Here is a 14338-nt window from a genome sequence, read left to right as displayed (position 1 = left end):
TATAATTTCAAGGATGTGGGGTTTTTTCCTCAGTTTGAGTACATTACCTAGTTAGCTCAATTTAGTATAAATCAGCATTCAGGCCCAGCCCCCCCACCCCCAAGCAGCTGCATCTGAATAGACTAGTTTGTAGTGGCTGAAATTGATTTTTATTTTTAAATACTTGCCAGCTTCTCATTTTAAGCACTCTTTAACCTATTTTACCAAATTAGAAATTTGCTAATAAAACTACTGTCCTTTTTGATTGTTTTTTTCTAACCAAGCACTTGCTGCCAATGTTAGCAGTACTGTACATTTCTATATCTGTACATTCTGGAGTTGGTATGTCCTAGTACACTAAATAAGTGAATACCCAAAGCATCATACTGGCACTGCTGTTAGTGCAATGTGCCCAGTCAAATCTGATTAACAGTTAAAAAAAAAAAGTCAGAATTATGTAGTATTCAACTTTGAACATTTCTACTCCCTCTAACACTCCACAAAATAAAATATTACACTGCACTATCCTATTAATCTGTTGCCTCTCTGTGAAACAATGCTGTCTCAGTTGAGCAGTGACTTGCATTCTAAACAGATTAGGCAAGCAGAATAGTAAAACACTCTAGCTGCTCTTGCTGAATCAGGACTGTACTGGGTGATTGGATGCTTTCCAGCAGTAACTGGCAGCTGGAAATGTATCAGTAATATTGGTTTGTGAATCTGTGCTGTAGCTGCTTGCATCCAGAATGTTTGCTTTTTATTTGTTTTTATTGCAACTGTGTTTTAAACTAATTGCCAAAACCAATGGGAGTATAAGTGTAAAGTTCACAAATCTAATTCGTATTCTACCAGAGAAAGGGGTGGAGTGAAAATGTTGGTAGTGATGTCGTCATTAAAAAGGAGTGAGTGCATTGACACTCCAGTCACATGATTTTCCTCATTGATGCAAACTGAGATGCATGGCAGCTGCATCTCAGGTAAGCAGCTCTCTGGGAAAAAATGAAGTGTCTTAGTATTGAGTGTGATAGATGTCATTTGTAATTCAAAATGTGAGCACCATTTTCTCCTTCCCCCCCCACAGACTTTCAGGATTCTAACATGCCAGCAGTTAGAAGCAAGATGCTTTTTCCCACTGCTACACAGGAGACTTCTCCAGTTCTTCCTGATATAAATGACCTGGGCTTGGGCCTTCAGTCCCTTTGCTTGAGTGGCTGGGACCGCCCCTGGAGCAACCAGGACCTTGATGTGTCAAGTCAAACGAGCACTCCCTCTGGTAAGTACAATTTTAAGTTTAAGCCAAGCTTTAATATGTATTGCTTGCATGTGGTTCGCTTTGGGTGACCTTGCAATTACAGAATTTTGTACACACTTGCATTAAAAGCATGTTTATTTTTTGTCTAATTCATGTTAAGGTGGGGCAACCTAATGGGGCTGGGGGTGGCTGCTGGGGTTGTATGGTCGGGGAAAACAAGGTGGCTGTAGTTTCCGTAGCAACAGTACTACATGAACACTGTTTTAGGATGCATTTTGGCCAGTTTCAGTACAAGTCCAAAGGACATGTAGAATTTGGGTGTGGCTCAATGCTTGCCAAGTCATCCTCAGAGGATTAAATATTTGTCTGTTAAGCTCTGTTAATCGGTGCTTTGTTTTTAATTGTTTATTGAAAAATTGTACTGTCCAGTATCTGTTTTTGGATGCAAGACTAATTTTCATGCTTTCTCTGTGAAACACTAAAGATTAATGATCCATTTAAATAACACAGGTAGCCTGACTGAAGATTGCTTTTTGCATTGGGCCTTTTTTGAGATTGGGTTTGTTTCCTCATTTTTCTAGTTGAAGAAAAACTGTACCAAATATTAAGCACCTAGTGACTAAATTTGCAAGTGCCTCAGTCTCTATCTCTAATGCTAAATCCCTTTTATTACATTATAGTGCATCAAAATGTATTTAGTTTAGGAGGTGGTATATTTGTTAAACATGGACAACTTGTTTGAAATGTTTGTAGCTATTTAAATTAGGTTTTAAAGCTTTAGGGTGAGGCACTTGACTAAGCTGTTCTGTTCCCAATTTTGTTTCTGTTCATCATAGTGGGGGAAGGGAATACTGGTATTTAAAGAATCAATTTTGGGATACCACTTGTACATGTTACAGGTTTCATAAAATACAGATGAATGTTAGTTTTGGTTAACTACTAACTTTTTCTTTTATGCCATTTCTAGGAGGTGATCGATTATGCATCATTGTACATTCACTGTATTATTGCTTATATAATTAAGAAATTAAAATGTGAAGCGACCCAGCTGGAAAGATCACTACTTGTAACTGTAAAGCTCATTCCATTTGAAGGCCCTTTTTTTTTTTTTTTTTTTATAACTGAGACTTCATGTATCTGTTGTAATTTTTTTATAGTTTGGCATTAAGAGGTGGAAATTGTAAGAAGATACATGAGTAAGTTCTTCTGCAGTTAAGCAATGTTTTGAATATATTAAAGCAGCACTTGTACACTATGGGCAGAAGTATTGGGACACCTGACCGTTACTAGTGATATGGTGTGCTTCATACCACTCCATCCGACACTTGGCGTTTGGACTTGGAAGTTCCATGAAGCTTCTGCTTTACAATTTTTGTGCTTACATTAATGCCAGTAGATATTTGGAACTCTTCAGCTGTGGAATCAGCAGTGCATTGGTGACTTTTACGTACCATGCACCTTAGTAGTTGTTGACCTCCTTTTGTTGCTTTACATGGTTTTCCACTTCATGGCTGAGTTGCTGCTGTTCCTAAATGCTTCCACTTTGTAATACCGCTTACAGTTGACTGTTGAATATCCAGCAGGGATGAAATTTCACAAACTTATTGCAAAGGTTCCATCCTTTCACAGTACCATGCTTGAAGTCATTGAGCTCTTCAGAATGACCCATTTAGATTCACAAATGTTTGTAAATGGAGACCACATGGCTAGGTGCTCGACTTTTTTTTTTTTATATATACACCTGTGACAATGGGTCTGAGTGAAACACTGGAATTAAAGAGAATAAGGTGAAAGTAGTCTTTCTGCTTGATAGCTAAGTAGATAAGATTTCAGTGCTGCTTGAAACTGAACCAGGAAGGCTCTAAGGTTTAAGGCCGACACCAGTTGCTGATTTCACACTTGTTAACACCAAGTTTGTGTAACCAGCCGTCTAAGCTGTGTATTCTATGAAATGTTCTTTTCTGTTTAAAATACACTAGTCTTAACTGGTTATTTTTAAAGAAAATTGAATATTGTATGCTGGTTGTTCACTGGCCAACTTCATTTCCTTTAATCTTTAAGTCATTATCGCTTTTTTGTTTACTCCTTGTTGCTTATGGTTGTGAAAAACGCTATCCCTGAAAATACACATTTCTGATGTGCTTCAGTTTGGCCAGTCAGGGCAAATGTTAAACCATGAGCAAAAGTCTTAAAGAAAATTTACTGATTCCATTTGTTTAGATGCATGCTGTCAATGTCCAAAACATGTATTTTTGCTAAAATGATACTGTGACTGTCTGGGTTGGATGCAGCTGCCATCTTGACTTTGAAACCAGAAATATCAATAGGCATCACCAGGATTAGTTGGGCAAATGAGGACACAACAGGCAAGAGCTGGTGCAATTATAAATGCTTTTATTTGCATACATATTGTAAACTGCAGTGATCTTGGATAATCAATATAAACATGGTGGAGGTTAAGGTACCAAATTTCACTGAATTCGTCCATTAAATATTGGAGTTTCTCTGCTCCTCTTAAAACAGTCTTCTCAGCTTTATCTCCAGTCTCCTCAGCAAAACCTATCTTGGGTCTCTGCCGCCAGTCCTTTGGTGTCCTGCAGAACACCACGCTGAGCATTCTCTCCTGCCACCTCCACTTGGCCTTGCGTGGGAGCCACAAACGTGGAGTGGGTGGTTCCTCCTACTCACTCATTGTTCAGCAGAAGTGATGTGTGCTGGCCTCACTTTTTTGGGTTGACTTTCCCTACCATCTGCCCTCATTCCAGAGCACCACACTCTGTGCCCCTCTGTCTGACTTTTATTCTTGGACCCTTTTTTAACCTTTGCTTTCTTTATTCCCTTTCTCGCCCCCCCCCTCTTTTCAGGCTCTTGAATGGCTCATTTATACTTCACGCTCATAATGTGGCTGCCACGCGTTTTCAGCATTCATTTGACGCATCCTCTGAGCAGGTCCTCAGAAATGAATGACACGTGCGCGAGTTGCAGTACCAGCAAAATTGTGGTGGTGCAGTGTGAAAAGTTGGAATATGTCAGTCTCACCACAAATGCATTTTTATATTATAGCGTGGCATAGTCCAGATCATAATGACACAATACATTAAGTCTCACATACCACCTTTTGTGCTTTTTTTTTTTTTTTTTTTTTTCCCCCTCTCTGGGGCTTCCTCCTTACCCGACAGCAGTGGCAAACAGCAATAGATTACCACACAACACATTAAATGTATGATATTCCAACTCTCTGCACATTTAGAATCCATAGATTTATACATTTTCATGATGAAAAGCATTGAAGTATGCATGTTGCATCTTACAAAAATCGTTAATTTCATTTAAATACTTTTAATAATTACACACGAGGGGTGACAGTGGCGGAACGGTAGCAATGCTGCCTCACGGAGTCACATCGCTGGTATTCTCTGCCTTGAGTTTGCCTGTTTTCCTGCTGGGTTTCCAATGTGCTTTGGTTTCCTTCCAAAAATAGGCAGATTTGGTGCTGTTAACATGACTCCAGTGTATGTGTGCGCTTGTATTCAACTTGTGATGAGCTGATGCCTTATCCAGGGATTTTCTCCCTCGTGCCCAGTGTTTGCTGGAATGGACACATCCCTGGATTGATAGATTTATTCATTAAACATTCTTTTCAGAGATATTGTGATATTGTGGTCATTGGAATTTAATGGGTGTTACAGGCAATTCACAACACAGCGAAGCTGAACCTGTTCTGATCATGATATCTTGCACTGCCACCTGGTGGATTCTAACAGATTTACATAATACGCGCAAAAGTATACACCGTACAATGCTTGTGTAGCAGGAGCATCCGCTGGAGCATGCATAGTGTTGCATGAAGTGTAAACCTGGCCTTATACTGCCTTCAGGCCCTCATAAATATCAAAATACAGGGATTTGATGTGCGAGACATAGGGATTTCCCCCATGTAACATCAAATGGATGGACTTTTTTGATCTTTTTCCACATGAAGTTTTACAAAATATAGTATAATGTGCACATTTTTCTGACATTTTCTGTACAAGTAACTGAAATGCTACGTAATGTCACTAAAATCAATCTCTCTTTACTGTTGAAGTAGTAAATTCAGGATATTTTTACCTAAAATCCTCCTGTTTTTGCAACAATTTAAGTTATTCTGGGGTGAAGGGATGTGTGTACATTTAAATACACACTTTTTTAAAAAAACAAAGGTCAGGCTTGGTTATAATCAAAGTAAAGCAATCTAAGTGTATTGCTGTTGGTATAAAGCCCCAATAGCATTTTTTGACACTTCTGCTTAAATCTGGCTAAAAGTACTGTTGTGCCGGAAGAGTGGATGTGCAGCATTGTTCATTGACAGTTCATTTTCTCCTTCACTACTACAGTGACTTGAGTGAATTCCATAATTGTTTTAATTTGTTGGGCATGGTAGTGTTACTGGCCCAGCTCACCACAGCATTGAATGTTACTCTGGACATCAATTGTAAAATGTAAAGGATTTCACTGCCCACACTAAAGGAATGCGGTCTTCTAAGAAAAGTCTGGTCTGCCCTTTGTTCACATCCCCATCTAGCACCTGAGCCCTGGACTGCTGGAGTGCAGTATTTATGCCCAGTCCATTCCAGGCGTTTGTAAAATAATTTTTTTTTGTATAGCCAAAAATCTCAAGGAGTGCCACAATTAGCTTTAACAGACCTTGTTTTTGACAATCGTTGACTCGAAGACAAACTTCCAGAAAACCCTTGTAGGGGAAAATTTGGAAAAAACCTTGGGAAAGGCAATAGAGACCCTCTTTCAGGTAGGTTCAGGGTACATAGATGTCAAACTGGGTTAAATACAATACAGTAATCCCTTGCTATATTGCGCTTCATCTTTCGCGGCTTCACTCTATCAAGGATTTTATATGTAAGCATAATTAAATATATAAGGTGGATTTTTCGCTGCTTCGTGGGTTCTGTGGACTTTTTTAAAAAAAAAAAAAAAACTTCCTGTACATGCTTCCTCAGTTGGTTTGCCCAGTTGATTTCATACAAGGGACGCTATTGGCGGATGACTGAGAAGCTCACCAATCGGAGCACTTGGTTAAGTTTCCTGTGTGCTGAATACAGTGTTAACCAGGAAGTCTTGTCTTGCTCATTCAGCATCAATGTGTTTCGCTGTGTAAAGAGTTAACTTTTGTGCTCTTTTGTGTTTATCTTTGTGCATAGTCAAGCCCTTCATTATGGCTCCAAAACTATCTGCTCCTGCTGCTGCTGCTTCAGGGGCCGTGCCCAAGCGCCAATGGAAGATGTTAATGATTGCTGAAAAGGTAAAAATTTTGGATATGCTGTAGGACACCATTACGGCATCAATGAGGCTACGATTCTTTTTATTTAAAAAGTAGGAAAGGAATATAAGATCTACAGCCGCAGTGTCCTTTTAACCAGGGTGCAAAACGAGTTGTAAGTGGATGTAATAAGGCAGTAGTCTGGATGGAATCTGCTGTAGGGATTTGGATTGAAGACTGCCAGAAGAACGGCAGTGCTACACAATCGCCTGAAGTGGCTCCTTTAGAAGGGCTGTAACTGTCCTTTGTTCAGTAAAATTAAACTCATTATCGGACAAGTCATTATGTCATTGTTGGTGAGTAACCATAATTTTCTACTTGCAATACTTGATACATGTACGTACGTTTAGTGTCACTGTACACACATTTACTGTATACTATTCTTGCATTGTATGTATATTGCTGGTGGCCTGTCTATCGTAATGGCTCTAACATATGTGATATCGGAGACACTATCTTTAAAATATTTAGGTTTTACTGTACAGTGATCCCTCGCTATATCACACTTCAACTTTCGCGGCTTCACTCTCACGTTTTTTTTTTCTCATACACGCTTACGTCTCTACGAATGCGCTTTCTGAGAACTTTTACTTAAGCCCTACGATGGCTCGTAAACATGCTCCTTTTTCTAAGCCTTCTGACAATAAAACTAAGCGCCGGAGGAAGATGCTTACTATCCAGGAGAAGGTGAAACTCTTGGGTATGATTAAAGATGGCAATACCCTACCAAAGCCTCATGCTCATATGAAGACCGCGCCAGCAACTGTCTATCAAGATGTTCTTCAGCCGCGCACCCAGACACCCACTGCCTACTAGTACTCCTTCAGCGGAAGAAGATAACGCACCTGCTGAAGATACTGCGCCACCTCTGAAGACTCTCCTACTGAGGTCGTGCCTTCATAAGTTAGTGTTTGTGTGCAATTAAATGTACAGTACAATCTACTATAATAAAAGCGTTCGGGATTGTCCTTCCGTCCCATGAGTGCAAAGCGTAGCGGTATTCTGCTTGTTACAGACTTACTACTTGCGGCTTGAGGTACGAAGCGACGCAATGTGAGCAGAGTTCTGGTGCTCATCGTTCCCTTGCTTTTGTGCGCGATGCGCAGGAAAAATAGACAAAATGATGTCTCTGGAAATGTTGGAGTACAAATGCCTCTCTGCGTAGTAAATATCAGGGGAGATGGTGCTTGCTTATTCTCATCTATAGCTTTAGTGCATGAAACTCCGTCTTTAGCGGTACAGATTCGGGCTGACCTTGTACGACTTTGGACAGGCACTTGAGGGGATAAACTTAGGTTTTCGGGAGATGTTATGAATGGGCACTTTGATGATCTCATTACCTACACTTACATGCCTGATGTACACATGGAGCATACAAAAATTGAGGATAAAAGTTGTGAATGCGCCTAGTATATTTGTAACATGTCTTATTTTCTTTTTCTAATATATTGGGTAGTACAAGTGTAATGGTGACTAAAGGGTGTTTCATGTCTAGAGGGCTCTAATGTTAAACGTATTTAGAAGGTCGTATACAGGTTTTCTATACTCTTAACTGTGAAAATATTCGATTTATAAAGAATCCTACTTTGCGAAAATTCATTTATCACAGTAGTCTGGAATGGATTAACTGTGATAAACGAGGGTTCCCTGTATATAAACAGTGTGTGTTTATATACATAATTTCAATTAATCTTACCTAATGTCTAAGAGAATACAAAGGGATTATGCTGTATAACTGTGCAGGGAATTTTTATAAAACAGTGTGGGAGTTTATAAGGGCTTAAAATATATAAAAACCATACAAACATATGGTTTCTACTTCGCGGATTTTCACCTATCGCGGGGGGTCTGGAACACAACCCCCTCGATTGAGGAGGGATTACTGTACACAACGGAACACCTCAGGAATGTAATACACTGCTCACAAAAATTAAAGAAACACATTAGATACATCAGATCTCAATATGAAGTTGGATATCTATACAAATAACGACAGGGCAATGTCTTAGGAACAAAAGGATGCCAAGTCTTTTAATGGAAATACGTTTTCTGCCTACAGAGGGCTCAATTGTGTAGACACCCTAAAATCAGAGAGAAATGAAGATGTGGCAGGCTAGTCCATTTTTTCAAAAACTTAATTTCTGCTACTCAAAATACTTTTCAGTATCTTGTGGGCCCCACGAGCTTGTATGCATGCTTGACAATTTCGGGGCATGCTCCTAATGAGACGGATGGTGTCTTGTGGCATTTCCTCCCAGATCTGTATGAGGGAATCCGTGAGCTGTTGTACAGTCTGAGGAGCAACCTGGTGGCGCCTAATGGACCGAACCATAATGTCCCACAGATGTTCTATTGGGTTTAAGTCAGGGGATCGTGAAGGCCATTCAATTGTTTCAATTCCTTCATCCTCCAGGTACTGCCTGCATACTCTTGCCACATGAGGCCGGGCATTGTCGTGCATTAGGAGGAAACCAGGACCTACTGCACCAGCGTAGGGTCTGACAATGGGTCCAAGGATTTCATCCTGACACCTAATTGCAGTCAAGATGCCGTTGTCTAGCCTGTAGAGGTCTGTGAGTCGCTCTATGGATATGCCTCCAAGATCATCACTGACCCACCACCAAACCAGTCATGCTAAACGATGTTACAGGCAGCATAAAATTCTCCACGGCTTCTCCTGACCCTTTCACGTCTTTCACATATACTCAGGGTGAACCTGCTCATCTGTGAAAAGCACAGGACGCCAGTGGTGGACCTGCCAATTCTGGTATTCTATGGCAAATGCCAATTGAGCTCCCCGGTGCTGTGCAGTGAGCGCAGGGCGCAGTAGACATCTGGGCCCTCAGGCAACCCTCATGAAGTCTGTTTCTGATTGTTCAGAGACATTCACACCAGTGGCCTGCTGGAGGTCATTTTGTAGGGCTCTGGCAGTGCTCATCCTGTTCCTCCTTGCCCAAAGGAGCAGATACTGGTCCTGCTGATGGGTTATGGACCTTCTATGGCCCTCTCCAGCTCTCCTAGAGTAACTGCTTGTCTCCTAGAATCTCCTCCATGCCCTTGAGACTGTGCAGGGAGACACAGCAAACCTTCTGGCAATGACATGTATTGATGTGCCATCCAGGAGAAGTTGGACTACCTGTGCAATCTCAGTAGGGTCCAGATATCACCTCGTGCTACCAGTTGTGACACTGACTGTAGCCAAATGCAAAACTAATGAAGAAACAGTCAAAAGATGAAGAGGGAAAAATGTCAGTGGCCTCCACCTGTTAAACCATTCCTGTTTTGGGGGTCATCTCATTGTTGCCCCTCTAGTGCATCTGTTAGTTTCATTAACACCACAGCAGCTGAAACGGATTAACAACCCCCTCTGCTACTTAACTGACCAGATTAATATTCCATAAGTTTCATTGACTTTATGCTATACTCAAATTAAAGTGTTCCTTTAATTCTTTTGAGCAGTATAGTACAAGCTACAAAGCAAAATGCAACAGTAGAATATATCACATGTGATTTCATATTTGTTCAGTCTTGACCTTGTCAGCAAGCTGCCTCCTCCCTACTGGCCATTCCACAGTGGAATCGGTGCTGGGCTGGCCAGTCTAATGAAAGGACCCTTCTAACTGATCATTCCAGTGCTCCTTTATCAGAGATGCCTTCAGTAGTCAGGCAATCAACTTGGCAGTAGAACAAGGCACCAGGAAGAGAAACCAGTGAGTGTGGGTAACAAATTATAAATGTTTTAGTACCAATAACTAAAAAGAGGTGCAGTAAACACAGCTAATCAGCAGCTCTAGTCTGGGTGTGCTAAACTGAAGTACTGAGTCTTCAGCCAGGATTTAAAAGCTGAGACTGAAGGGGCACCTCTTATAGTAGGCAGACCATTCCACAGCTTTGGGGCCTAGTAAATAAAAGCTGAACCGCCCAACTGTTTTATTAATCCTTAGAATTCTAAGCAGACTGGCATCTTTATGTTAATGAGCACTCTGGGTTTGTAAGTAATGAGGTTCAAGTAAGCTAGCTGAACCTTGGCCATTTAAAGGCTTTTTTTCTTTTAATCTGCCCTAAACACAAATCTTTACACTGGCGTCTGGTTAAGAACTGGAATTCTGTTTGTATTTTCTTGTAATTCTTGCAGCAGCATTTTGAGTCAATTTGAAAGCTGTATAAAGAACAATTTGAGCATCCAGTGAATACTACATTGCTGTAGTCAATCCTACTAGAAAATGCATGAATTCATTTCTCAGTATCCCACATATTTAAAAAAAAAAAAATGCATTAATTTCCCAGCATTTTAAGATGCGAGCAAAAACATGTTTTTGTAATGTGTACTTCAAATGACACTTGTTAGTGATGCCTAGATTGCAGGCTGATTCAATAAAACTAATGGTGATTCCAGCGGAGTTAAATGACAATTGTTGTTCATCTTTCCCTTCAACATATCTGTTTAAAGACCAGTAGTTCTCATCCATCCACTCTAATTCACTAACTCATCTAATTAAGGACAACATCAGAGAAATGTCATTTTGGCCTAAAGGAACGGTGTAACTGGGTTTCAGCTGTGTACAAGTGAATGTTTGCTAATGATGGATCCCAGTGGAAGCATGAAAATGGTAAAGGTACCACTACTGAACCCTACGGAACACCATAATGGAGTACTGTCTGCATATTTCCATACATACTGGAGTTGATTTGATAAATGAGAACTAAACTAGACCAGCACATTTCCTCTAAGCCCAATGTCTGTTTCCAGCCTGTGTAGTAAAATAGAATGGTCAGTGGTGTCAAATCTAACAATTACAGTGGAATTTAATTTGTCAGAGGATATCAATGTCATTTACAACACTTATTACTGCGGTTTCTGTACTACGACTATAATTTCTCAAATTGCAATATGTAAGATGAGACTGAAGCCGATTGGGGACTTCTGTAAATTTGAGATGGGTCTGTAAGTATATGTGGGTCTAGGTCTCACTTTGTAATGGTTTGGCTGACTTTTAGTGCATCAGTTACTGTGCCATGCAATAGTGAACTACTGATGATGCTAATAGGTATGCTACAAGAACACCCTTTGTGCTTTTTTTACTAGTGTTAGCTCTGGAACAAGTAGTAGGTTTCGTTTTAGAAATGTTAGCCAGTTAGGGGCCGGAAACTATGCAGGAGTGAAGGCAATTACTATACTTCAATATGAGCCAATTACTTTTTTTATATTGACTATTTTCAAATCACTAGCAATAACACTTCAAACATTTTAAAAACTTAATATTTCAAACATTGGCCGTTTCTTGAAGTAGGCACAGTTTATTCACAGGTCTGTCCAGTGTGCTGGTTTTGGTCTGTACACAAACTCTTCTGACTGCACTTTTGGCATCTGGCATTGTCTTGATGACTCAACCCATTACCCAGGAATTACAGGGTGTAGCTTTAGCTATAATTAAGTTCCCTGGTTCAAAATTTCTTCTTGGTGCAAGCCATTTTTGACATGAAGTATTGGCAAATACTTTTGTCTGTCTTTTCCAAAAAAAATCAGCCATGTATTTGTTTCCAGGGTGGTCTTGGGTATGCTTCATTTTCTGAAACAAGTTCAGGTGGCATTTCAGGTTCAGTAGTAGTGATTGGGTGTAAGTGGTCCTCGAATCATTTGGGTCATCTGTTATTGAGTATTGATTCCACTTTACACATTGTAGGAAGATTTTCATCGGTGTGTGTGTTGGTTTTATTGAATTTAAGATGTTTCTTATGCTTCTGATTTCTTTCCCACACACCACCTTGAGAGGCTGATGGTGGATTGAAACTCCATTTGATTTGTTCTTGTATCATAGCGTTGCTGATTTTTTTCGTGTTCCAAGTTTGTAGTAGCTTCTCGTAGCTTTGTACCATTGTCTGAGCGCATGATTTTAACTTGTCGTCTTATACTCGTAAATCGGATTATGGCTTGGATACAAGAATCGGTGTCTAAACTATGAGCAATCTGTGCGCAGCTCTGGTAAACGTGTGAAGTTTACTCTGTACCTCTTGACTAGACTTCATCCTCTTTTTGACTTAAAGGGCCAAAATCGACTCCAACATTAGTGAATGGTGGTTGGTTGGGTGCTAGGCGATCTGGCAAATCTGCCATTTTTTTTGCTCACCTGCTTTTTGCATTGTATCTTCTGCGCGTTGTGCACTTTGAAATTATTTTTCTGATAGCTGAATTTGCTTGAGGTATCCAGCATTTCTGGCGTAACTGCGAGCAAATAGTTGCTCCCACAATGTCCGATTTTGTTTATGAATGTGCTGCAATATGAGAAGAAACTTGTGAAGAATTGCAGGATGTTGAGCTTCTTCGGGCTTTGCAGAGTCTTCCAACTATCAGTATTCCATCGTGTATGACCAGGTCAAGTTTATAGCTTTGACTGTTCTTTTTAACACGTCTTTCTTTAGAGCCTTTAATTCTTCTGGTCGTTCTTGCTGTTGACTTGGTTAAAGCTGAAACAGAGCTTATCCACCTAAGTCATCTAGAAAGATTGGACTTGGTTTTAAAGTCCGTTTATACCTTTTCATATGCTTTGAGTGATTTTTTTTTTTTTGTTCTTCTGGATTACTTTTAGTCTGACTTCTAGTTAAAATGTTTTTCTTTCATAAGTTTAGCAGTATGTCTTCAAACTTGAGAAACCAAGCCACTGCTTTCTTCAATGAATGCCAATCTGAAAAGTGATTGTTTGTTGGTGGGCTCAGTTGCCTCCTATTATGTTAACTGCACAATTTTTAACTTATGGGTCATCTTCAAAGAGTGAATTGTTCAGTTGATCTGGTCTTTTTGGCCATTCCTGTTCGGGCTTCAATAAGAAACTTGGGCCTTGTGACCATGTAGTGCTTTTGAGAATTTTCTATGCTTGGCCCTCTGGATGCTTGATCAGCTGGATTAAGGGCAGATGTGACACGCCTCCACTGTAGGTTTATGAATGATCTCTGATCATGGAGATTCTGTTGGCAACAAGTCTTGAATTGAGTGCTTTCATTTGAAATGTATTTTAGCACTGTGGTGCTGTCAGTCCAAAATGTAGCTTCTTGTAAGGGCATTTGAAGGTCACCTCTTAGCATTTTGTCCATTGTGACTGCCACAATGGCTGCTGTCAGTTCCAATCTTGGAATTGTGACGTCTTCAATTTTGCAACTCTTGACTTGCCCATCAAGAATGAAAAATGCTTTTTTGCTGCCTTCATCGGTTAAGACAAGTTAAGTGATAGAGGCATATCCATCTTCACTAGCATCTGCAAAATGGTGTATTTGTGTGGTCTTTATTGCTGCAAACCTGGTAGGTTTGAAGCATCTGTTCACTTTATAGTCTTAAGTGACTTCTTCATCCCACCCAAATTTCTTTTTGCATAAGTCTCTTAGAGTAAGCTTTCCTGGCATTAAGGCAGGTGCTAGAAAACCAAATGGATCAGAAACTGAGCTAACAGACAAAATACCATGCCTTGTAGCAGGCCTGTTTTGTAACTTAATCTGAAATTTGAAACTGTCCGTTTCTGTGCACCACTGGACACCCAGGGCACGCTCTGCGGGAAGAAGACTGTGGCTCAAGTCCAAGTCCTTTTGTTCATGAGCTCGGTCTTCAGGTATGGACAATAAAACTGCTCTGTTAATCACTCACTTAGTCAAATGGATTCTCCCTTTAAGGCATAGAGCTTAGAGGTCCTTTGCCATCTTATTGTTGCTGCTTCTGTTTGTCACCAACCTTAGACAATCATCCACGTAGAAATTGAGAACGATGTTAACTGCTTCCTCAGGAAATGTGTCTGGCATCTTCG

At 40.2% G+C, this 14338-nt stretch overlaps 1 protein-coding gene across 2 annotated transcripts in view; it reads left to right on the top strand.

The window, feature by feature from the left end:
- The window catches only part of cpeb1a (cytoplasmic polyadenylation element binding protein 1a), a 97786-nt gene that overhangs the window by 20864 nt on the left and 62584 nt on the right, over positions 1-14338 (top strand). For both annotated transcript variants that reach the window (XM_039773563.1, XM_039773562.1), the window contains exon 3: positions 1061-1252. In XM_039773563.1, the coding sequence (XP_039629497.1) occupies positions 1061-1252 (192 nt within the window). The remainder of the gene's footprint in view (positions 1-1060; positions 1253-14338) is intronic.

The sequence above is a fragment of the Polypterus senegalus genome, chromosome 12, assembly GCF_016835505.1.
Source record: "Polypterus senegalus isolate Bchr_013 chromosome 12, ASM1683550v1, whole genome shotgun sequence".
NCBI lineage: Eukaryota > Metazoa > Chordata > Cladistia > Polypteriformes > Polypteridae > Polypterus > Polypterus senegalus.
The sequence above is the reverse complement of the archived record's forward strand: the minus strand, read 5'-3'. Positions and strand labels throughout refer to the sequence as shown.